General features: G+C 44.6%; 1 protein-coding gene across 3 annotated transcripts in view; it reads right to left on the bottom strand.

Annotated features, from left to right (window-relative positions):
• Positions 1 to 18,269, bottom strand: part of NPAS3 (neuronal PAS domain protein 3) — a 1,664,600-nt gene extending 1,646,331 nt beyond the window's left edge. For all 3 annotated transcript variants that reach the window (XM_029598930.1, XM_029598933.1, XM_029598932.1), the window contains exon 1: positions 17,161 to 18,269. In XM_029598930.1, coding sequence (XP_029454790.1) covers positions 17,161 to 17,210 — 50 coding nt within the window. In that variant the 5' untranslated portion in view covers positions 17,211 to 18,269. The remainder of the gene's footprint in view (positions 1 to 17,160) is intronic.
• Positions 18,270 to 26,160: the final 7,891 nt, after the last annotated feature.

The raw sequence follows: 26,160 nt of genomic DNA, 5'->3' as shown, positions 1-26,160 counted from the left end.
TGGGTTCCAGTTGACTATCCATGTATTTCTCATCTTCTCCATGCTGTCTTATAGAAAAGGTCACTGGGCCTCTCTGGCCAAAGCTGAGAGACTTTCTAAGGGCAGATCGTCACACCTTTGCTGGAGGAGCAGCAGGTTTTTGGCACTTTGAGAACCAAAATTCCACAATCACAGACAACCCCCAATCAAAAACCCATGATATTCCTCTCAACGCCACAGTGCGGAGGACCATCACAGAATGATTCACTCCTGAATAGTCATCACTAGACAATGACCATCTTACTGTTGTAGTGTCGGTTCCCTGTCACCAGAGGTCCATTTTAAAATGATGTCCGCAAACAGAAGAATATTTTATCACATACATGAAAAACGAGTAGATGTTCATTCCTACTATATTTATGCTCTTCCTCTTCACTGTCCTATGCATGGCGCACAGCCTTTGAAAGAGGTAAAATCATGTAGACGCCTTATGATAACGCCTAGCAGCTGGACAAAGGGCAAAAACTAAACTAGGTCTTTAAGGAACTCCCTCCTGTACTCCATATGCACAGGACACAGCTACAGCATCTGACCTGTGTGGATGTGAGGATGTGGAAGAAAAATGGAACAAAATAGGCACTGTGAATGATGGCAATTTAACGAGATCCATAACAAATGCCATTCTTTATATCTCATTATATTTATGGAAATGAATTAAAATTACTGTGAAGCTCTATCTCGAAGGGCTTACAAACCAAAGGGTTTTCGTACAAGTCCCACAGATATCTGCGCAACTCTGTGAAAAATGTGTACCGTGGAGTTTGCAGCATGTACCAAGAATAAGATTATGTAAAATTAGTGCACAATGGAGTCACAGGGAGGATAAATGACTTGCTCAAAGTCATACGGCAACTGGTGGGCAGGGAAAATGATGCAGGGTCTCTGTGATGCCAATGTACTGAGCAAAGTAAAATGGCAAGCACAGCTTTTCATGCTAAAATCCAACATAGAGCATGTTATTTAAGATGTGCACTATTTTGAGTTTTAGCGTATGTCAAGCACTTTTTGTGAAACTTTTCATTTTCGCAGTGAATACAATTTCCAGAATAGTTTTCTATAGGCAAAACTGTACTAAAATTAATAGTTAATAAGCTGCTGTGACACAAAAATCACGCAAAGAAACTCAAATTATTTTTGCGTAAACTAGGTGCACAAATTCCCTTTGGGGCTAGAATTTAGCAGAAAAAAAAAAACCAACTAAGCAAAACTACATCACAAGTGTAATTATTTTCTTCCACAAAACGCTTTCATTGCTAAATTTCACGCACAAACAAAAACATGCACAATAGTATACGAGTCTCTATGTTAACAGCTTTGTGCTGTAACCTTTGTTCCACACTATCCATCCATAAGGTGCAGCAGTACTGCCAGAAAAGAAAAGCAAACCTGCACCTATTAATAAATACAGGGGGAGCAAGCAAAATACAAGGCAGAGATTTTCACCAAAGCATTTCATATTCTACCTAGACAGCCGGAATCCACAGGCTCCTTTGCAAGACAAGTATTCTTGCTTGAAATACCAAGAATAAACTTGTGTGCATGGAACTATAATAAACCACAGTTAATCTGAACACCCGGAATAAAGATCAATACCCTCAAAACCAAACAAAGAGTGGAGGTACTGAAAATTATGCTGGGTTATTTAGGTTTATAACTACAGCTTTCATATATTTAACTGTATTGTTTTCCATGGAAAAAAAAACTCAGCATTTTTAAAATGATCTTGAGACTATTTTTCTTGTTAAAATTCTTTGAAACGTACTTATTGCAAGAGTCTTAGGTAATGAATATGGGCAAACTCTGGAACGGTCTTTACAGTATTATCATTCTCATTAATTTTCAGAGCTACCCACTGTGTTGAGATGATTGTCATGGGCCTGAGACTTCAATTTGGCTAAATAATTCTGCATATATTTCTGCACAGAAATAACTTAAAAAAAAGGCTTATTTACCACACAGTCTATAAATGGTTAAATGTGCTCATTATAATTACTTTGGCTTTGCTATGTATTCCTCCATTAGCATCGCTAAGACACTTTTGGTATCCTGGCCTGGCCTGTGCCTGCAGATGAGGGATGGAATACATATATGTGTGTGTGCCTTATAAAAGGGAAAAGCCTCCTGATTCAGTACTTCCTGGCTAGTATCTTGGCTACTTTGGTTTAATGAACTACAGACCTAACGAGAAGTCGCCCCTGTAGCTCTTTCAGCAACATGCAGCCCGCCCTTTGTACCAATATGACGCTTTAAATTCACGAATGCCCAACACGGATTATCTATACATGGTGCCAGGATTCTTCCTGCGCTACCCCTTACCTCAAAAGAGAAGAATTGGCCCCAGTTTTAAAATAACACTTTGATCCATTCATATAATCGGAGAGAGAGAGAGAGGTTCTCCCGTGCCGGAGCAGACCAAATCTGGCAAAGTAAACTGGCACATAAAGCTCTTCAATCCATCAATTATAGAGAAAGAAAAAAAGATTTCAATCAAGTTATTTGCTTATGGCCTTTGTGAACTCGGTCTTCAGAAACCTCTACTCCCATTCTGACAGTGTCGCATCGTTGGTTAAGCTGGGAGAACCAAATGTCTATCAAGACCAGTTCTCTTCTAATTGCCTTTCCATGCAGCTTGGGCATTTGATAGAGCTCCAGGTAACCAGAACACTGCTTCTGCCAGGGTTTTGTTCCTGCTTACCTCCCCTAAATATTACTTCATAGCAGTGAACAGCGAACAAGCTTGGATGCAGCAGAGTTCTGAGGAACTGATAGGATACAGAATGTGCAAGAGCTATGAAAAGAAAAAGCAGAGAACATGAAAGATGGGACACACATACACCAGTAAAAAAAAAACAACAAAAAAAACAGGGGCAACAGATGGAGACCACAGTAGTTATTTAACCAAAATCCCCTAAAGTTCCAGCAGCCACGGCAGCTTGCAGGAAACATCTCTTTCAGTAATATAAAAATCATTGGGGGCAGGGGTTGGCATATTTTATGGTGTACAGGCTCGGATCTCTACTTTCTCCAAAAAAAATGGCAAAATATTTGTATTTAGGAAACAGTTGGCCTTGATGAAAAAGCAAAAGCTAAGATCCAATGCAACTTTTGAAATAGCAGTCACATGGTATGCTGGTAGCATAAATCAACATCGAAGCTGCTGCTTTGGGTTCAAAACCAGGCAAATGCGCATTAAAGTTCTTATAAGTAATAGGAATGAGTGGGCTGGCAGTGAGAGAGTGACTAAAGCACAAAGCTGCGAGCCGCACACCCTTGGCTTGAATCACCTCTCCACTTCTAGTGTATTCAACCTTGAGCAAGTCACTTAACCCCAAACGGACTGTAAGCTTTTCCGCAGGAATACCACAGCAACCTTGTGGACTCTCTTGCACAACGTCATATATGATTTGCGTTTTACATTTATTATGAATTGCCTAACACATCAGGCCTAGGCAATGAACAAGTGAATATACATAACTCAGTGACATGGTAAAGAAGGCAGATAAGGTCCATTCGGTCTGCCCAGGAATGTGCTTAGTGTAGTTATTGCCGCTCCAAGCAGGTTACCCCTATGTGTTCTGTTAAGGGTAGTAAATAATGGCTATATAAATATAACAGAGTTATTTCCTGAAATAAGAAGACATTGTGACTATGAGAAGACCTTAGATAATTGATACTGCTGTAAGAAAATCTGTTCCCCTAGGTAGAAAAACTCTGGCACTCGGAAAAAAACAAACATTCTTAGAAGTATTACTTTCAGTGTAAGCACCTTTCTGGATATCCTGTCCACTTTTCTCAAAGCACTAGTGCCTTCTCCAAGAACCTTGCCATCTTATCTCAAGGGAGTTCTGGGAAGAGGCGACCAAAGTAGAGCTGAGCAGTTATTGGGGGAGTTAATTCAGAGCATGCAAGCTGCTTTTACTTTACCCCAGATTATTCTTAATTTTTTTTTTCCCTTTTCTTTTTGCTATCTTTGAAGACTCCTTCTGTTCCCATTGTTTCATCCTTTAGCATTCACATATCAGAGCAATAAGTATTTCATTACTGGTTTATCTGTCCAGAGGCTTGAGAAGCAGGGAACAATTAACCCTCCCTTCACAGTGATTGATACAGGCTTTGCTTTCAATTTGTTCCGCTACACAGATCATGAAATTCTGAATGCGATCATCCTTATTGACCTACGCTTTCAAACACAGGGCTACAATGAGATGAAAGTAATTATGAAAGGGAACAGAGGACTACTCAATAGTGAAACAAAGTCTTTAAAAATCTTTTAGATGACCTTCTAGGAGACACTGGTATCATCTGATGTATTACATAGAGAGATTTGTTTTTTGTTCTGATCTGGAAGTATTAAATGTAAACCTGACAAGATTTGAGAGACATGACACAAAGCATATATTCCCTTAAAAGTTTGGGGGGGGGGGGGGGGGGTTACATTCCATGATCTGTATCATAATTAGGAAGGCCGAGCTACCTTCATGGGCAAAGTGAGAGAAAAGAGCGCAGCAAAGCTAAAATCCCAGCGCACAACCAAGGAAGGAAAAGAAAATGCCTTTTATCCAAAAGAACGTCACACCTGTACTTCATTCTGTGGGATCTCACCAGTCTCTGGGATTTCACTACAGTAAGAGCATTCCTGGTCTTTAGACCCATGCATGATCATGGCAGAAACAGAAAAGGGATTCTCCCCATTTTAACACCTGGAGGGAAGAGGCATTAAGTAAACAAGCAGTCTCCTGCAATCCTGTTTGAGAAATGACAAGCGAAAGGGTTGGGTAAGCCGGCGGCTGCGAAAACACAGTGGAACGAAGAAGGCTGCAGTCAGGAGAAAACCAGAGGAGAGAGAGGCCTCCTCCCTGCGAGCAGCTGCAGCAGGGCCCTCTGTTCTACAGGCCCCAGGCTCTAATCATGAACAGAGTGACACAGGACCCGTACAGCAGGGATTAGCAATGAATTATTTTGAACCACAATCAGGTGGCGGCAAGCAGAGGAAGTTAAAAAAAAAAAAAAAAATCAAAATTTCATCCACAGATTAAAAAGAAAATAAGAAAAGAGGGAATAATGAAAGTCTAAGATGTAACCTTCTATTTAATGTTTTTCACGTGCTGTACAATGCAGGATATTTACACTGTAAAGTGCTCAGGCTAAAGCAGATATACATTTACCAGCTCTCCTCCATAAATCAACGCCTGAGACTATGGAAAAAAAAAAAAAGCCATTACCAGCCAGATGCAGATTTTAAATGATCCTCAAAAAAAAAAAAAAAAAAAAGGCGCGATTTTTAACCTATTGTGAAGTTAGTTCCTTCCCTGCTCCCCTCCAACTAACAGCATTACAATGGATGCAGAGAAAGTCCCTCCCTATTTGCAGTACTAAATGTTTGGCCTTTAAATCTGTGGAAGAACATGGGGAGGCGGGAACAGCAGCATTACATTCCATACAGGCAAAAAAAAAAATTCAAAATCATTCTGGATGGGTTCCTGAAATTCTTAAGAAGAGATGGTTTTGAACGCAGAGCGCTCTAATCAGTAAAGGAATCCTCGTGTTTCCCATGTCTCGCTGTGCATTCTGCAGGTTGCAGCAGCAGCTGGTAGAGGTCATATATCTTTTGTGAGCACCCAAAAAAAAAAAAAAAATGAGCGAGAGAGAGAAGGCTCACTGCCAGACTGTTAAATTATGAATAAGCACCGAACAAAAGAATGCGGTGACAAGATAATCCAAGCAAATTTATCTATGCCAAATTTCATGGGATTAACAAATTACGTTTACATAGAACAATAAAATTGGCAAAAAAAAAATAGAAGTCTACTTTTCTTGGCTGTAAATACATAAATAAGTCACTATTCTATCACACATTTGTGTTCACCTTCATCTACACTAAAGACATTTGTGGGTGGTTAAGATATCGGTATATGGGCTTCTCCTGTCGCCAGCAATGCCTAACACATTATATAATTAATATACTACGGGACTGCATGCACTGTGTCCATCATTCATTATTCAGATACTATATGTGCAGAAAGGGAAGCTTGGCGAACAAGGACCGCAGCGTGGGCGAGAGCGTGCAAGGCCAAAAAAAAAAATAATAATAATAATAATAGCAGCGACTTATTAAATGATAAAAGCTCATCCTCAATCAGCCAATACACATCAAACACGGAAAACTATTTAATCACTTTGGACTTCTGCGGGGATAAGAGCGACCTGCTCTGCCAAGTGCAATAGCTGCGTTTTGTGTCATCTTCTAAGCCGAAGGACGCTTGCTCCCTGAATGACTGAAATTATGCCAAACTCCACAGGAGAGAAACCAAAAGTCTCACCCAGGGCCCGGGTTCATTTATTCTGCCGAGAGGACTGTGTGCCACCTATTTAGCTTTCTCGCCTGTTGGGCTGCCATGACCTGTTTCCCCCAACGCCATTAAAGCCCACTGGAAGGTGGAGATGCTGCTCAGGCAAGTCGATGGCCGGATCGGCTGAGCATTTCATGGCTAAAGACGCTGCATTGCAGGACACGTTTCCCCCCCCCCCCCCCCCGCCCCTGCCGTGTGTGCAGTTTGTCGAGGGGGGGGGGGCAGGACACTCTTTTTCTTTTAAATTTAGAAGATACCCTGGGACAGTGATCTGTCTGACTACCTGCATGGGCAAGCTGGGCATATCTGGCTTGAGTGCCTGAATAAATTTGCTAAGCCTACGGAAATCCAGCCACAATGGTTTTGGGTCCTAGCTTCCTTAAGTAGGTTCCACACAAAAGTATAAAAGATAAGACATCAGGAAGCATTACATTTCATTTCTTTATTTCTGCCTCGATTTTGAAGCATGATTTCATTTTTGGAGGGAATTGGGGGGAGAGAAGGGGGAAGGTTTGACCCAGCGGTCTCTTCCTCTTCGTTTAGACCTGCAGCTCAGTTGGAACTGGCCTCAAGTAGGGCCTCTCATGACGACCCATAGTTTTCCCCATTTTCTAAACCTCCTCCGCCACCCTGGCCAAGCCGTAGCAGCAACAGTCCTTGGACACAGACTGCAGCTCTTTCTGGAACCTCCAAGAACTTATCCAAACCTTTTTTGAACCCAGCTACACTAACTGCACTAACCACATCCTTTGGCAACAAATTCCAGAGCTTTATTGTGCATTGAGTGAAAAAGAATTTTCTACGATTAGTCTTAAATATGCTACTTGCTAACCTCATGGAATGCCCCCTAGTCCTTCTATTATTCGAAAGTGTAAATAACTGAGTCGCATCTACTCTTTCAAGACCTCTCATGATCTTAAAGACCTCTATCATATCCCCCCTCAGCCGTCTCTTCTCCTTCCCACCAGCGCGAGCCAGAAGAGCAAGTCATATAAAACTACGTGTAGTTCTATACCATAATGAGCTTTTTAAAATTGCCCATGAGGCTGTACACATAGAAGTATTTGCAAATGTGATTTTGCGTGTATTTTATTCAAGCAAGAAAGATGTTCAGAGGGGGAGGGCAAAATGCGCAGAGTTGGAGCAGGAAAATCATTTATGCTCATACTTTTTATTTTCAAATGTATACACATATTTACACCTGCTAAGCTGCACATGTAAGTGTGTGCATGTATTCTGCCAGGGTTCCATGCACACTTACAAGTCCACTCTGTAAATTCCAGATACAGTCTGCATATACTTTCTTCTTGCAGATTTTTGCGTGATGTGGGCTATTAAAATCGCATTCTCAAAACACAGCCTTTTGAGTTAAAAATATCACTTACAACATCATGTATATCATGTTTACATACACTGCTATGCTGCCAACCAGAAACCCTGCAAAAGATACACTTGGAACCTGAATGGTATCAGACCTATTGTAATATGCACTGGGTGTAGACTTGGCCCTCGGAAAACCATGAGCAAATTGAATTACAATTACAGTATGGTAAACCTCCTATACCAAAACAGCACTGACTGCCAGCATTCAAGCAGTAACAAACCTACATATGAAAAGGCAATACTGCAAATATTATACCAGACCCTAAAACACCAATACATCTCCTATTATTATTACGCTCTACCAAAATACCTCACCTTCATCATACATGTAGAACATAGACTCTCACAAAATATAAAATAAAGATACCACAATGTATAAACAGAAATAAAAAGACAAAAAGTGAACTGGAATCTGAAAGAATTCTGAATCTATATATGCAGTAGAACAATGAAAAAAAAACAACAAAATCACCAATCCTCATAAAACATCTAAATCAAGAAATAAAAGATCATAATATTAAAATCATACTAATAAAAAGAATACTTCAAAACAGCTGATGAATATTCAAATGTTTAATTATTTCCCAAAACACCCAAAATTTCAAAACAGCATACACAAACAACACGCAATAATTAATACTAATAGGGATTAAAATGTCCCCCGCTCTCCATACTTGAGAACTTTTGAATTCCAGTCACTCTGAAACTGTTGTTAATCAACTGGGGAGGGATGTATACAAGCTTTCTCCTCTCTCATATATATATATACACACACACTTAACACACTTGAGTTCATTCTCCCTCACACACATGTACAAACACACTCTCACAAACAATTTCACCAGTCTGCATTTCCCTTAGAGCTTCTGTCCCGGAGAAGATGCAGGGGCAGGATGCTGCATGATATATGTGCCTGCAGTTACCGTACATCCTGCACAAGCTGAAGGGGGGGCAGGGGCAGGAAGTGCTCTGTACTGTGGCCAATGGTTTTCCATACCATGCACGGCCAGGTACATGTGCTATTCCTCCTTGAGCTCTGCCCCAGCCTCTCGTCAGGGAAATCGGTGAGCCCAGATCTGGCTTAGGATGTTGTCTGGGGTTGCCGAGAAAGGAGAGGGCTCATCGGAGCCCAGGTGCAGAGGAAAGGTGAGCCCGGTGAATGTTTCTGCAAGCTCAGGGGATCTCTATCGCTGCATGCCAGTAAGGGGGATGGGGAGAACACTAGGGAAGTGTTGGCAGGTGGCCAATCGGCCTGGAACACTGGAGCGGGGAAGAGCGGATCAGCACCAAGCTGCAGTGAGGTGCATGGGGGCCTGCTGCTAGGTTTTCAGGGCTGGACAGGTGCTGCTGGTGTACCAGAGACAGACCATCCCGGGCTCAATGGTACCATCCTTCGAAGATCTCCACGTTCTAGGGGCATGGGCAAATGCTGCTCCCCCTCCTTCCTCCTGCACACGCAGGCCCGAGTCATATGGCTTGCTCTTCCGGCTCGCGCTGGTGGGAAGGAGGAGAAGCACCTGCCACTCCACCCTCAAAACTACTGTGCTCTAGATGGCTTCCTAGACCACCTTGTGCTTCCTCTGGCCCTGGAGGCTGGGCTTGGAAATCAAATCCAGGTCTCCGACATGGCAGCAAGCAGCACTGCCACTGTGCTCTGGGACAGCCCGCTGAAACATGACTATGGAAGAAAGAAATGGGGGGGGGGGGGGTGTCCAGAAAATACCTTAAGCTTATTTTTACTTTTCAAAGTCTAATTGCAGCTGAATATTTAGAGACTGTTTGTTTCATCACAGCATCCTAACTGCAGAGCAATAATTAAAGTTCTAAAAACAAAAAGGAAATTGATGCAGTGGAAGTGTACTTCACCACTGAGGTTAAGGTCTGTAATTGGTAATGAGCAAGTGTGTATGTGTGGTTGTGCGTTGTACGTATGCACACACACATATACATATAGAGGAAAGTGAGTGAGCAGATTATCCCACATGTACCATATTGCTGCATCTCTCCTCAAGTCCTCACACCTCTCACCCGATTCAGTAATCCTCCGACCCCCAAGGCATTAGCATGTGCTGTGGTAAGGTCCTGGATGCTTTTGGTTCTAGGAAATCTTTCCCCACTGATAGGGACGGCAAACCGTCATTCATTTCAATAAGTTACCATGTTTTGGCTGTATACACCTCCTAATGTTGTGCTAGGCTGTGCCATTCTCTGCGGCGAGAGGATACGCCACCCAGGACATCTACTAATAATGAACGAAGCTGCGGCATACAGAAGGCAGGAGCTCCTGTCTGAGGAGAGCCCTGCAATGTTTTGTCAGCCCTTTCCTTAAAGATATGCCTTAATAAAACAAAGGGGGCTGCAGACCAACCCAACCTTGGCTCCCTCTACTGAAATGGCCAGTTCATCCCGACTCTGACAGATGTTATTTGGGATTTAAATACCTGTCCATTGGGAACTGGACTGAGACAACCAGCTCTTCTGACACAGGGGCACGAACGTCTGTCAAGCAGTAACAACCATGAAAATCTCCTCTCTAGATGGCTTGGCCCCAACTGCTGCCACTGGCGTATTGATCTGGTGCCAGAAGTTCATGAGCAGCGTCACGCACAGTGCCAAAAACATATAAACAATAGAAATGGGATTGTTTCTTCCCTGGGTGAGATTTGGCCCGGAGGTCTTTTAGATAAAAAAACAAAAAAAATTTGGCATTCCTCAGTCAAAAATTAGCATGTGCATAAGAAACAAATATTGAGCTATAAATCAGGGCTGGGAGGGGGAAGAGGATAAACCGATTAAGGGGGCTGTATGACAAGAAAGAATACCAAAGGGAAGAGAATGAGCAAACAGGTTAGAAAAAAAAAATATATAAGGTTCAGCTTCCACCCCCCCTTCCTCAAGAGTCGTTTCGTTGCTCTTTTTGGTGGGGGTAAAATTCTGAGACACTGACGATCCAAAGCTGCAGGTCCCTGGGTTAGCATCCTGTAGCAAATACCGAGCAGTCGCACGTCCCTCTCTATATTTATCCTGCTGGCTGCTTCATACTTTGATTTATTATTGTTAATCTTCATGGTAAATAAGAACACACAAAAATAAAAACCTAAATGACATACCTGAGGGGAAAACACTATTCATCAAAAAATTAAAAAATTAAATCTTGTAGAAGGGCAGCATGCCCAAGATGCTAGAAGTCTGCCAATTCTGTAAAGATTCAGATACAAAAAAAACACAAAAACTATTGCATTCTTTGGATAGCTATTTGTGCTTATAAGGAAAAAGCAGATATGCAACGCTGTTAACATTTCCTGTGCATTCAGAAGATGTTACTTCCCCATACAGAAAGCATTTCAAATTCAGTGACCTCATCCTGACCTACAGAGACCACCGTCCCAGGGATGGTGAAACAGATTTTCAAAGGCTAACTCAGGCTGGTTTTCTTCCGAAAAGGAAAGGTGACGTCAATTCCACGTCTGACGAGTTTCACATTCTGCATGAGTGCGAGCAGGCGTAGAGGTCTGAAAGGGAAGATTGCAGGACCACCAAAGTTGCATTAGCTTATGCTTTGGGGAAGAGCTGGACCCAGAGCCCAAAACTGTTCCGAAATTCATCTTGCTGAAGCAAGAGATAGACCAACATTAAAACAAATTCAACCTCAGAGCAATCTCCAAATTGCTCTAACTCTGTGCCACCAGTATATGTCAGCACATCAGCATGTGTCAAACAGAGCGTCTCATCAAACCCCCAAAACAGAAGTCTTCAAAATATCATGCTCATTTGCATTTACTACACCACATGAAGAAAAATAAAAATCAAGGTTCCTAGACACTGTTACTACTGCAATATACCAGAAAGGGATGCTAAACACGTATCAACTCTCATCTGTATAAAACCAAGGCTTGGGAAACTGTGGTTTTAATTCACATTAAATTCATAAACAAAAACATATTACAATGAAAATCTTATGCCAGGTTAGTTACTCAGTTTTGTATCTCCTGTCCTCCGCCCCCCCCTGCGAAAAAAAAAAATGTTCTTTTTAAACCCAAAAAGTAGTAGCAATAACTGCTGATCACATTCCTAAACACCATAATCTGATTGCAGACAAAGCAGATCAGGCAAAACATGGGGCAAAAGTTTCTAAACTAATAATAAACAGCAGGATTTCAGATCTATACACTTATGTAAAAGAATACTATTAAATAAAAGGTCATTACAGCTCCCGTCTCTTTAGCCATAAGATCCAATATCCTTTCTGCTTGTCCTATGATGTGCCCAATACATTACTGGTCTTGTTGACAGTCTATTGCCTTGGAAATATTTCATTATTTCAGTTTTTCCATTTGTAGACCTTTGGCCTTGTGATATGAAAGCCTCCCTATTTCATATTTTCGATTATCATTTAAGCAATCTAGTGGAGCTATTTATACACAAGCAAGTGTGAGACAATGCATATCATCATTTATCACTGCTAGGTTTAAAAGCAACCTGGGAAGAGAAATATGAAAGCCTGAATTCTAAACCTACAAACCAGCATAGACATTTATGACATGGGCGACCATACAACTCCAAGTCAAGGTGGAGAAGCTGAGCAGCTCCTGATTTTATCACCCACTGCAAGGCAGGTACAAACACAAGCCCTGCTTTTCTTAGCAACCGCAGTTGGGAAATCGCCATTCATGCAAGGGGGGGGGGGGGGGGGGGGGAGACCAGGACCGGCTCAGCTTCTCCTACGTGGTCACCCTAGAGATGAAGAATTTCTTGCAGCATGCAGGTAAAACTAGTCCTCTACTCCCCCAGGTCTGGGCTGAAGTCAGAAGTTTGCTCAGTCATTCAACAACCAGACTCTCCTAAAACTGTTCTGCATTGGGCTACCTCTGGTAATAAAGTAGTTATAGTTGAGCTCATGTCATATATTTAACAACAGTAAAGACTTTAGAGCCCGCTGTGAATGTGATATTTTATGCACGCAATAGCATTAGGGTTGTGATTCATTTGGGGGGGGGGGGGGGGCGGGGATGCTCCTCATGTTTGGGAAGTAAAGTGTATGTTTGGAAAGGATCAGTAGTCTACTGGAGGGTAGCACCTACTGAATTGTCTTCATTTAACACAGCCTCATCAAGGAATAATCCTCTGCTCGTGCTGCCCCTGAGAAATATTAGCACCCAAGTGTGAAAAAAATGATTATACTTTCACATTTTTATTATTTCTCACTAATTGTCTACAGCAGCAGAACAGTAAAAGATTCAAATTATACCTTTAATTATAGGACATTCTCCATAGCAGAAGCTGCCTTACTTATTTAAGCAAGACGGCAGTATAAGTCTAAAATAAAATTAAAACCTCCAGACCCTTGTAAGTTTCCAAGGACTGTTCCTATTAACTCGTTAATAACACACACACACACAACAAAGAAGCTGAGTTCACTGGCCTTTTTGTTTGGCACTGATGGAGGGGAGAATGCAGCTTGAGGTATATTACACCCGGCAAGTAAAGTGTGCATGTATACACACATATACAGCATGCAGATCATCGGCACTTAATTGTATCTTTCCTACCGCATAACACATATGCATATATATATACTGCACATACATATACACACACATTTTTTCTAATAAAACATCTTTTCACATGAATTCACTTATTAGAAAAAGCCAAATTACCCATGCAGTATTTATATTCACGTTAAAACTGTTAAGTATGCTTTAGACTGATATAACTGAGTGAACCCTCAGGGTACAAGACACAAAGCCAAGTTTGTGGTTAAATGTTAGGAAACTTTTGGCTGTTCTCTGTTTATCCCTCCCACGCCATCCAATCTTTAAAATGACAGCATCAGAGATGAGCAAGGAGATGCTATTAAAGGGCATGAAATTAAATATATCCTCCTCCAACGTCCATCAGAAGTTCAGACCAAGCATTATTTAGTTGGGCTCTCAAGTGGAGGAGAATAACAAAACTGTGCTTTGCTTTACCTTCCCAGAAAGCTAAATGGAAACGAGCGATTAAAATTTAAAAAAAAAAAAAAAAAAAAGCACTCATGCACGAGCTAGGAAGTTACCACTAGAAATGAATTCCAACTTCCAGATTTCTATCGGCAAGAAATTTTCAAGCATGCTTCCTATAGAAAGATTATCGTGTCCACCCAGGCAAACACTTCATGCGAAAATAGTTCCAGGGCAGGATAAAAGCCTAATAGTAAATTAGATGGCTTTAAAATTTTAGTGTTTAAAATATACAAAAAAGCTAGCATGCTTTCTAAAAGCCAGGCACAGACTCACTACAGACCCATTCAAATTAACAGGCACAGATGTTACTCTATTTCATAATATCAGATTAAATCAGGTCTTCTTAAATAAATTACAGGTCAGCACCCTGACACTGAATTTCTAAGCATAGCAATTTTATAACTGTGCAGATATGACAAAGCCCGTGTGGACCTTTTTACATGCAGACCGATACCCCACATTTTCAAAGTGCATTTAGGTGCACAAATTCACTGTGAAAATGCCCACACAAGGGCCCTTTCCCCATGCACAGACTATTTTAGAACAGCCATTTAAGTGCATAAAACTATGCTTTGAAACAGACACAATATGTACAGCCGGGGGGACGACAGGGGAACATTTTGAAAACATAGGCACCCGCCAAAAAGTTGTTAGGAGTCAGGAAAATAAATGCTGCACTCCTTTTTGTGGCTACTTTGTTCTTTATTTTGTCATTTGTTGTCCATTTGATGTTTACTGTTCCTTTATTTTCACTTTTGCCTTTCCTTGCTCCTCCCTTCCCACTCCAGGCACTCTCCTCCCCTTTCAAGTACTCTCACCCCAGGGTTAGATTCTTCCCCTCGGCCCATTCACAACAGCAACCAAATCTCTGCTGGTGGGGGAAGTGCCGGTGGCATCCGCTGCAGTGCTCCGCCCCCTGGGCCCTGTTAGTGTCTCTTCTGCCAGGCACCAGGGCTTGAATTTCAGGAACTGGGGTGACCAGGCACTTGGGATTTTTCCAGCCCTGCTCAAAACATTTTCTTACGTCCCATTCCCTTCCAATGAATACTCAAGAGTAAATCAATGCCCTCTTACAATGAAAACAAAACACAATCAGCTCTATTTAACAGACATATCCCTTTATGCCTGTTCTTCAAATTAACCAAAGATGATAAAACAGCGTACTTTTGCTGTTTCAAAACAAGGTGAGATAACAGTGACCTGCATTTCGCCACGTTCAAGACACAAGAGCATGCAATATGATGTTGCATTAATGTTTCATTTGCAAATAGAGAAAACTGTTGTTGACAAAGTGCATTTCTTGATCTTGATACAAGTGTATTGATTGCTTTTCCATAAATAACAGGAGTTCACTTCAAAAAGGGTCTTGCAGGCTATGAATTAATGCATCTCTGATTGTTGGTACAGAAGAGACTTTGTTAAAGCCACACACACCATCTCTAAAGCTCTAAGGGCATCATTCAGAAAGTGGGGCAGAATGACCGGCACTGAATAAAACCAGCATGTCCCCAAGTTCTTATTTTCAGCAAAGCAGGAACTGCGGCACACAGCGCTAATACCACACAGTGCTGCTGTGGCGCTATTTAAGAAGAGATGGGTCTGATGCTACATTTTCCACCTACATTTGAGGACTTCTTTTTTTTTTTAAACAACGAACCAATATTTGCCCCTGCTTCTCAGAAGGGAGAAATCTAGACAGTAAAAAAAACTCCAACCCTAGGTAGGTATTTTTTTCCCTAAATCACACTGAACCGCAGGCTTGGGAGGGGGGGGGGGGGTGGAGAGAGAGAGGATTTTCCCTGCCTTCGTAACTCATTTCTTTAAACATTAAATTACTATGTACCTCTTTTCATAAAGAACTGAAAGTGTGCAGCATTCAGACAATAAGGAGGTCATTTTCAAGGGAGCATGTTACATTTCTATGTGCAACTATCACAGCAATTTTCAAAAGCCCACTTGCTCGAGTAAAGTGCATTTACGCAAGCGAAACCAGTTTTACTCAAGTAAATGCTTTTTAAAATCAGGCTCTAAGGCAGCAGGCTCAACCTTCCCTTGAAAAGAGAGTGCTATTTTTCAGCTCCAAAGACTTTGTAAATATGATAGTGTGAATGCCAGCGCAAACGTTCTTTAATGACCCCCATGCTCTCTTCTTCTGTACATCTGATCCGCATGAACTAACTTCCCCAATAAAGGCTCTGCAAGAATCATTAAAAATACAGCAGAGCATCATATAAGCTGATAAAAACAAATTTCTCACAAAACCTACAAACAAAAATTAGTTTTCAAGAAGAGCCAACCTGCTCAGCAAAACTTGAACAGCCAAAAAGTGCCTGATATCCCTCCCTATACCAACTCTGCTGCCCAGGTTTCAAAGACAAAAAGTGTTGGAGTGGCCCTCTACGTCCTATGTAGTTCCCAGGACTACCACTAGTACTTTTAAATAGTTTAGGTAAACATTCTCCTAGTGGATTTAGATTTAGCTGAACACTTTTCATTGGTAGCTCAAGGCAAGTTGTATTCAGGTACAATAGATATGTTCCTATCCTCAGAAGACTTTCAATCTAAGGGCTTCATTTACTAAGCGTTTTTCCCATCGACACAGAATGAGAATACATCCTTAGTAAATCAATCCCTCAAGTTTGTACATGAGGCACTATAGAGGGTGAAGTGAATTGCCCAAGGGCACAAAGAACCTCAGCAAGATCTGAACCCTGACTTCCCTGGTTCTCAGCTTGTTGCTCTAATCACTAGGTTAGTATTAAGTAATTATAAACTGGGAAAAAAAAAAAAGGGAAACTTAACAAGCTGCTCAGGAATTCATGTTTCGTTCTTGTTCAGCAACTTTGCATTTATGATTCAAAAGCGACAGGAGGGTCACAATAACTCAGGAGGCAGTGAGGCATGCTACGGGGCATTAGAAAACTTGCAGAAAGCAAAGGAACCGGTGCAGCCTGTTAGGAAGCAGCAGAACACGGTCTACGTCGGCCTAGTGTAGTGTAGCCACTGCACTTGAACTGCTCAAGCAGCGCCAGCCCTTCAGCAACACTCTGCAGGCCTTTCTTCCCCCCCTCCCCACCCACCCTCAAAAGTCATCCTCCCAAGGAAGGAAAACGGGAGTCCTGCGCTAGTCAATCGGAGCGTAGCTTTCCCTCAGGGATCGCCCCCCCTTTAATCTGCCTCTAGGAGTAACTCCAGTGGGCAGCTACAGATTTCCCTGCTGCTGCACGTTTCAAAACCCCACCAGAGCCGCAGCAAATGTAGTAGAAGAAACTGCTTGTATACCAAGCACGGACAACACTCCAGCCCCGAGGGCAGTTCTACTACTTCCAAGCACTGCAGCAAAACCTCACAGCATAAACGCCACCGGACAAAGCAGAAATTGTTACCGTTCTCTTCGTGAAGGATCCTGCTGTACGCTTGGCTTGGTGGGCACCATCTTCTTGGGGTTATTCTCTCTCTCTCTTTTTTTTCTCTTATTACTTCTCACCACCCTTTTTCATTTATCTGGGGTTGTCTTGTTTTGCTTGGGGTTTTATTCTGTTTAGTAAGGGCCCTGGCGCTGATAAACCCCAAAGGCTAAGTACAAGTATTCAGGCCAAAGCATTCCGGTCTCTTTCTCCGTCTCGGCGGCAGTCCTTCTTTGGCAGGGTTTTGCTAACAGCTCTGCTGCTGTCCATAAGCCAGGGAGGAGAGGAGAAACCCCGGACTCCGGCTCCAAAGACATGCCAGGAAAAGAGCAAGGAGACGGGGAGGTAAGATCCAGAGCCCGGGCAGCCTGGCCCCTGGCATCCTCAGCCGCCGGAGGGGGGGGAGGGGAAACCAGGGGAGGGGAGGGGGGGGGGAGAGAGGAACCGGAGAGAGCGTGCAGGCAGCAGGGGCACCGGTCCGCTCTATTGTGCGATCAGGGGTCCCCCGGGTTTGCCGCTGTGAAAGTATTTTCGGTGCATTCTTCCCGGCTGCTCTTCCCGCTCCCTCCCCCCCCCTCACTCCCTCTCTTCAACACACACAGGGTTCTTTCCTGCCGGCGCAACAACGCCACTCAGTTGCAGCTTCGCACACTTTCCCTTTCTCTAGTGCCTCGGCAGACGGGGGGGGGGGGGGGAAGAGAGAGAAAGCAGTGCTGTTGTATGTGTATACTCTGTGTATCTACCACACATGGATGTACAGAAGTATCTGCAGGAAGATGTGGCGTGTCCTTCTCCCTAACCAGTCTGGGCAGTGGGGGATTTCGCCTCGCCAATTGCAGGAAAGACCGACGAGTCTCGGAGATAACTGACAGGAGTCTGCCAGTGGACGGGGACCTCCCTCGCTCTCCCCCCACCTCCTCCTCCTCCAGCCTCGCCTGAGCTCCTCTCGCAGCCCGAGACGTTTTCTTACTCGCCGGCGTGAAAACATAAACAGTAAGCCACACGTAGGCAGTTACAAGCTGCACGCCGGAGAGCCCTAATTGAAAGCGCCACAGTCTGCAGCGCCGGAGGAACCTTCCCGGGCCTGCCCGAGGTAAACACACGGCTTCCTGCCGAGCGTGGCACCCTCCCCCACCCTACGCAGCAACTGGCTGACCCTGCCCCCCTCCAGGGCAGCCCCGCCCATCCGCCTCCCCCTGATAAGAGGAACTGAGCAGGGCCCCTGCATTGGGAGGGTTTAATACGCCTTCTCTGCAGACGTCACCGAAGTACGTTAACTCTTTCAGCTCTTCCAGGGCTGTGAAGGGTGAAGTTCTGAGCCGAGGCTCTGCAACAGGCAAACTGGCTGACGCCACGGCGGGCGAACTAACTCGCTCAACTATCTCGTATCCAGTCATTTTCTTTGCATGTTGCAGGATGGCGGAATTGGCAATCGCAAGCACATTCATTTGCATAGTGAACACAAAATTAAAGAGTCGCAAGGAGGGAAATGCGCTGGTTTCTCCGTTGTTGAGCAGGATCCAACCTGCTGACCAAACATAAGGGGCCACTACTGGAAGTCGTTACCCCATAACAGAAAAACAGTGGTCTGCCCCAATTCGGTCCTACAGAAGCTCCTAGTCAGTCTGGTTTTCAGGATATCCACAATGAATATGCATGAGATAGATTTGCATATGATGGAGGCAATACATGCAGACCTATCTCATGCATATTCATTATGGATATCCTGAAAACCAGGCTACCCAGAAACTCTTCTAGGACAGTGTTGGGGACCATTAGGATTGGTTGCTGCTGACAGGACCCACAATGTTTCATCTGCTGTATTCTGAGGCACCCTGGGCCTGCTCTAATACAGCTCTAAATTAGGCTCTATGAAATGGCAATTTCAGTTTGAAACTTGCTCCAAAAGGAAGCTACTATTCTACAAAGAAGGAAGGAGCTTGCAGTCAGACTGGTCCTTTTCCCTTTTCCCTTTGCTGCAGGCTGAAGGTTCTTCCAGGGTGAGAAGGAGAGGGTCCCAGCAGTTAACTGGGGGGGGGCCTAGCAACCACCTGCTGCTACTCCAGACTGCTGGTAAAGGTAATGCTGATTGTAGATTTGTATTCTTTGGCGTGTGTGTGTTGTTCCTTCTTTGTTTCCGTAAAACCTAGGCATTTTCCCTTTTCTCTCCTTACAGGAACCTCAGCAGGGTTTGTTTGCTTTTTTTTTTTTCATTTTTCATTTTGGTTTTGCTTCTTATCCTGCCTCTGATTTGCAGATGACAGCCCTCTTTTTCTTTTCAGTGTTTTTCTTCTGGACAAACCCTTTTCTAGCTTGGACTTTTTCCGTTTTGTTTTTAAGGTTTTTAGTTGTGGTGGGTTTTTGTTTTGTTTTTTTTAAATTATTATTTTTTAATCCTGTAATTTCTTCCTCCTCTACAGTTCCAGCTCATTCAAACCTGGGCTGGGATTTGGCGCCATGAGTGAGCATTAGAATAGCAAGTAATAAATAAATGAGCCTTCATTCCCAACTACCCAGGGATGTTTTGTATCCTCCCTAACATACCTAGTCTGGTCATTACATGGATGACCTTGGGCCAGGGACCATGCACCAGAAACCTCAACTGTAGACCCTGAATCTGGATAGCAGCAATGACCACAGCTCCCCACCCCTTCACCCTCCCACCAGGGAGTGTGACTGCTGCTTCTTCAGCACCTCCAGCCTTCCCAGGGAGCCCTGCCACTCAGCCCCTAGGCTGGCCCTGGGTGATGGTTTTTACCTTTATGAGTAGATTTCTTTTTCCTCCTGTGCAGATGTCACAGCCTTTTTTTTTGGCTCCAGCCTAGGAGTTTGTTTTGGGGGTTTGTTTGTTTTTTTCCTTTTCTTTTAAGTTCTCTCCAGAATTTGACGTTGAATCATCAGGAGCAGCACTGGTTTGGGTCCTGAATTTTTAAAGGATTTGGCTTTTCTTTTAGGGGTTGCAATGGTGGACTGTTCTTGGGAGTTACCACCACAGGGAGCTCCTCTTTACGCTTTATGGTTTAGGTTGTGTTCCCTTCCCCCACCGTATTATATTTTTTCCTTTTTTGTATTCTGTCAAATAGATTTTAAAGGCATTGCTAGCGCAAAAACAGCCCCCGATTTGGAGAGAGAGCGAGAGCCTTTTAAAGAGACAATATGACACTCTAAATATCTCCCTCTGTAAGAGGGGCACTTTCAACTCAGAGTGGTTTCAACTCAGAGTGGGGTTTTTTTTGGTGGGGGAGGGGGGCAGTGTTACATTGGTCTGCCTAGGGCGCAAGGGTCTGTAGACCCTCGTAACACTGCCCTCCCCAAAACCCACCCTGCGTTCAAAGTGGGAGAAAGAGAGAGTGTAAGGTTGTCTCTCTAAAAGTTTCTATCTCTCTCGTCACTTGTAAGTATGCGCGTAAAGGCTCCACACGTCAGGGATATTTTAAACGATACGCGTGTACTTGCACACACGAAATAAAATTACACGTATTTTTGCTCGCGTGCCCAATACGCGCTCCTTTTAAAATGTACTTGTGTGTGGTTGAATTCCCCCCGCCCTTACCCTATGTTTCCTGTGGGCTCTGGGACTCTGCACCCTACACACACCTTTCTTTCTCCAGCATCATTTTCCCCCGTTTTCCTTCAGTTCTTTTTCACTATGCATCAAAGCAGAGTTGTACCCCCTCATCCCCCTTTTCCCTTTTAATTGAAGTAAGCAAAGACTAAAATGGCAGGAAAGCGGAGGAGCCAAAGGCTGGTGGCACGGGCAACAGAGCTTGGATCGCACGGCTCCAGCCACTCCCTAGGAAGATCCCTTTCGCCTCCCTTGATTTGGACCCACAAAATACCTCAAACCATGCCCCCAAGTACTATTACATCCTCCCCTCCCCCGGCAGAGTATCTGTACCTCTGGGGGGAGGAGGAATGGGAATTTAGCATGACACGCCAAGGAAGACTCTGTGCACCCAGGGTGGGAGTGACGGTGAGAACTCGAGCTCTTCACCCACACATGAGAGGAGGCCAGGGGGAGGGTAAGCCCAGGGAGGGTCCGCCACCACTGAAAGTGCCGTGGATGGGGACCGTGGCCGGAGTCTAACCTGGATTCCTCAAACCCCTGGGAAGTGGTACAGGAGGGATCCCAGCTGGCACCCGCGACGCCTGGGCTGGAAAGGTGGGTAACGGCTCAAATTACAGTTTCAACCCACAAAGAAAGGTGCGCAGGAAGAAGCCCAGGGTGGGGCGGTGGTTGTCATTGTTGTTTCCCAGAGGGTAATTTACTTATTTATTTGTTTGTTTAGTAAAATTTAATTTCACACTTCTAGTCAAAACCAAAACATGAAGGTGTGTAACAATTGAAAACCAGCATTATAACCATCCCACCTATAATCCTCCCCCCAAACACACACAGAATTGCAGGCAGGGTTGAGCCTGTAGCAGACCGCATCCAGGAAGGAATGTGAAAAATGCAGGTGCGATCCTTGCCCCTTTATTACTGGTCAGCCCTGTCCCTGGAGAAATCGGAACTCAGCCCAAAAGGGGAGGGAATTGCAAGGGAGAGAACAGACCCTGGAAGAGAGCAAAAATGAAGCACTTGGCATAAGTTTCCTCTAGCGGGCTGGGGAATACTTGCTCAGGGGAGGAAATCGTAGGTGAATGGTGCAGTAGCCTTGACATCTGGAAACAAAGCCCCCAGTTTTCATATCCAGATAGAGGGAGCTCCCATTGCCCCCCCCCCCCCCCCTGCTGAGGCTGCCACAGATATTGCTGTGGTTGCAGTTATGAGCTCCGGTTCATTGGCATCCATGAGCATCCTGGAGAGAATTAAAAAAAATAGTGGGGACTGCAGACTGCACCAGGAACAGGACCGGGCTACCATCCTGGACCCCAGCTGAGGGCAAAAAGCCAGGCAGGAAAAGGATGTTACAGGCTTGGCTCAGAAGATGGCAGCGAGAAGAAGGGGGAAAGCTGCCACCCAATCCAACCACCCTCCCCCCACACACAAGAACCAAAGCAGTCAGCCAGCCAAAGACTTTGCCCACCAACAGCTCTCAGTAGCCAGCTGGTACCACCAGAGGCTAAGGTGTGGAACTCTTCTAGGCAAAGACCTCTGAACCCTGTATCCCCACCTCTTTATCGCCCCTTGGGGAGAAATGGGGGAAAAAGAGGGAGGGAAAGAGCAAGAATTGGGAGAGATCTGCCAAGAGAGAGAAGAAGTGCAGGAGGGGACTAGGCAGTGAGCCCTTGAGAGGACGAGGCAAACTCCAGGCATTGTGCAACAGCTTTGCGTGGGGCCCCCATCTCCTAACACTGCCACTGAAGATCTTCAGATGGGAGATGCATGTCTGGGATTATCAATTTTGGGATCTATCTCCTATCCCCTTTAATGTTTGACATGAAAGAGCAACCGTTCCCTCCCCCTCCCAGGATACAGCCAGGGACCCCCCTCTTCCTTACTCCAAGGACCATAACTAAACTGATTGAAGCAGCGGAGCCTGTGGAGTTTGACAGAAAGGGGGAGGGCACCCTGGAGCTTCAGCCCTGTGGAAATGGCAGAGAGCTGTTATCCCAGAGCATGGAGGAAGGGCAGATAGAGGCCCAGGGAGTGCCGAGCCAGAATGGATTCCCTGTGGGAATGGCGGCCTAAGAGGTTCTTCCTAGGATTAGAGAACCAGGAGGCACTAAACTGCAGAGGACTGGAGATCTTCCATTATTGTCCCCTGAGGTGGAGCTAATGACAACTGTGGTGGTGCCAGAGAAGAAGCCCAAGGCTGAATGCTCCACTTAGCCTCATGGGATAACATCAACCTCCTGCATCTGCTGGCAGGGAGACTGCACTGCTGCAAGGAATAAAGTTGATTAAACAGAAATGAGCGAGGATACTTTCAGAGGAGCTGGGGAGTTGGAGGGAACAGAGCCCTCTTGACACCCATTAACCCCTTGGAAGAACTGGCAAACTTCTTGAAGGAAACTGTTAGCCACAAAATGGGCAAAGCCTTTGGGAGGTGGTGAGACATCAAGCAGCTGCGCCACTCTTGTCTGTTTCTTCCTAAGTCACCAGAGAGACCGATCTTGCAGGCATGGCTGACTAAACATATGCCCGTAAGTTCTCCATGCAGTTGGCAACCGGAAAATATAGCTGAATATCTTTTATTAGAGGATTGCTAATGCTCAGCACCCCTCTACTTTCTTTGGGCAGATGGTACTCTGGTCTTTCTGCAGGAGACTTGCACCTCTCTGGCAGCTGAGCCTTCTTGGTTTCTGGAGTGCTGATGAAAGAATGATCCTCAGCCATGGTGCCAGTGGGGAGGTATCTCTGCAGGCAGAGGTTCAGAGCATCCAGTCTTTCATGCCAGGCCAAATGCCGCATCTCTGGATCTGGTTCAAGTGCTGCACATTTGATTTGATCAATGTCTATGCCCCAAACGTGAGGCTGGAGAGAGAGTGGTATTTTGTTCACTAGTTGGCCCATCTGGAGAACCTGGACACCGACGAAGAGATGGTGCTCAGAATGACTTTATTTCCACCCTTGAGGCTCCCAATTGGATTGGCTGGGAGACATTCCCCCTTGATAGTGGCAGTGACCTTGGGAGAAATGGCTGACTACTTGTATCAGGCCAATGTCTGGCATGGGCGGCACTCGGGAGTATCCAATTCCTACACTTATTTCCTAGGGTAGGGGGGGAAGAGTATCCAGGTCATGGGTCAACTGGTTCTATTTCTCAAACTCCTTAGTGCCACAAGCCTTGTCCAGTGCTGATGAACTGGCACCCTTCTCAGACCACTATGTGGTGGACATGAAGGTGAGGCCTGATCTCAATGAATTTTGCACCCCTCATTGGCACTTTAATCCTTTCTCCTGCAGGAAGGAATTGTTAATGTGGCACTTCAGAGGAGTTCTGAGTGAACTGTCATAGTTGCAAGATGGATTTCTCCTCAGTCTGTCTGTGGGAGGGCAAAGGGAAGAAGTGCCTCAGCATTCTGTCAGGAATATGCCATAAGCAACAATGGTACCATCAAGAGGTGGGGCAGCTTGCAGAGGAAGTGCTTGACCTTACGGCAAGCTTGCACAATGCTGGGATGTGACTTTGTGAACAGAATACAAGGAAAAGAAGTGAGCCCTCCAGACCCTTTAGGAGCAGCAAAACAGGAGGCCTTTTTTGAGCCTGCATACCTGTTACCTGCAGGAGATGGATCATGGCTCACACTACTTATACTGGCTAGAGAAGAGAAAGAGGAACAAGAAGAACTGGTCTTACTCTGGTATTTAGACAAGGGGTATGTCAGGGGTGCCCCCTATCCAGGCAACTGTTTGCACTGGCCATAGTGCTGTTCTGGGGTTATGGTTTAGGAGGCTCACCAGCCTGGACCAGCAGAAGCCCAATTTGCAGAAGACCTTGTTGGCCTATGTCTACAATATAATGCTTGTGGCCCAGGACCCAGTTGATCTGGAGAAGATGTGCGAGGTTGACAGTGGATCTAGTCAGCCATATCCTCAGCAAAAATTAACTGGACCAATGTTCCTGGTTTTTCATAGGGCTGCAGAGGGTTGATGAGCTTCTTAGCCTGCTTGAGAATGTTTCCTGGAGCAGGGAGATCCTAAAGCAATTATATTCACTTCCAGTCCTTGAGGATTGCAAATGAGTCAGGTTTTGCAGGCTATTCCCAATGAATATGCATGAGATAGATCTGCATGCACGTTGCATACTGCACACTGTATGCAAATCTATCTCATGCATAGTCATTAGGGATAGTCTGAAAACCTGATCCTTTTGTGGCCATTGAGGTCTAGAAGTGCATACTACTGTCCTATCTCAAAATAGATAGAGACAGGATGGAGGCAGTCCAGAGAAGGGCTACCAAAATGGTGCGGGTCAGTATCAGAAAATCTATGAAGAGAGATTAAAGGATATGAACATGTATACCCTGGAAGAGAGGAGGCGCAGAGATGATATGATACAGACCTTCAGATACCTGAAAGGTTTTAATGATGTACAAACATCAAACCTTTTCCGTTGGAAAGAAATCAGTAGAACTAGGGGTCATGAAATGAATCTCCAGGGAGGATGTCTCAGAACCAACATCAGAAAATATGTCTTCACGGATAGGGTGGTGTATGCCTAGAATGCCCTTCCGGAGGAGGTGGCAAAACCCAAAACAGTGAAAGAAGAATTCAAAGGAGCATGGCAAAAATACTGTGGATCCCTAAAGGCTAAAGGATGGGAATGAAGAAAAGAGTGCATTGGGGTAATTTGCCATTGCAGCGGTTACTACCCTTAACCAGTAAGCCTTGATACTGTTGATGCAACTCTAACATTTTCTCTCTGCTTCAATGGCAGGGGGGAAAGGGGAATTGGATTGAGACAGCAACCAATGAGGGCCCGACTTTTGCGGTCTGGGAAATTGATAAGCATGGGATTAACGGGGAACGATTTTCAAACAGCAACCATTGAGGGCTCTGACTTTTACAGACTGGGGAAACAAATAAGTAGGGGGGTAACTTGCTGATGCGGCAATTACTACCCTTAACCAATAAGCCTGATACTTTGATGCAACTCCAACATTGCTCTCTGCTTCAACGACAAGGAGTAACGGGGAACTGGATTCAACCAGCAACCAACAAAAGCCCTGACCATTACAGTCTGGGAAACTGATAAGCATGTGAGTAACCTATACAGTGCAGCAGATACTACCATAAGCTTGCTGGGCAGACTAGATGGACCATTTGGTCCTTTTCTGCCGTCATTTCTATGTTTCTGTGTAAAGTATTTAGTTCACCTGTGCATTGCAGAGATCACAACCTCTGTGAACTGGATGGAGCTGGAGGAAAACGTGTAAGCTCATCTAAGGTTGCAGTTGGATCTGCTGCACCTGGTGTCCTCCTGGGAGACCATGGAGGAAAATGAGCAAACAGCCAGCATGCTGTGGAATCGCTGGACCTCCGAGTTCATTGCTTGGACCTGGAGAAGTTTTCTGGGTTGACAGAAGGCA

This window comes from Rhinatrema bivittatum, chromosome 4 (assembly GCF_901001135.1).
Source record: "Rhinatrema bivittatum chromosome 4, aRhiBiv1.1, whole genome shotgun sequence".
NCBI classification, from domain to species: Eukaryota; Metazoa; Chordata; class Amphibia; order Gymnophiona; family Rhinatrematidae; genus Rhinatrema; species Rhinatrema bivittatum.
This window is presented reverse-complemented; position numbering and strand designations above follow the sequence as displayed.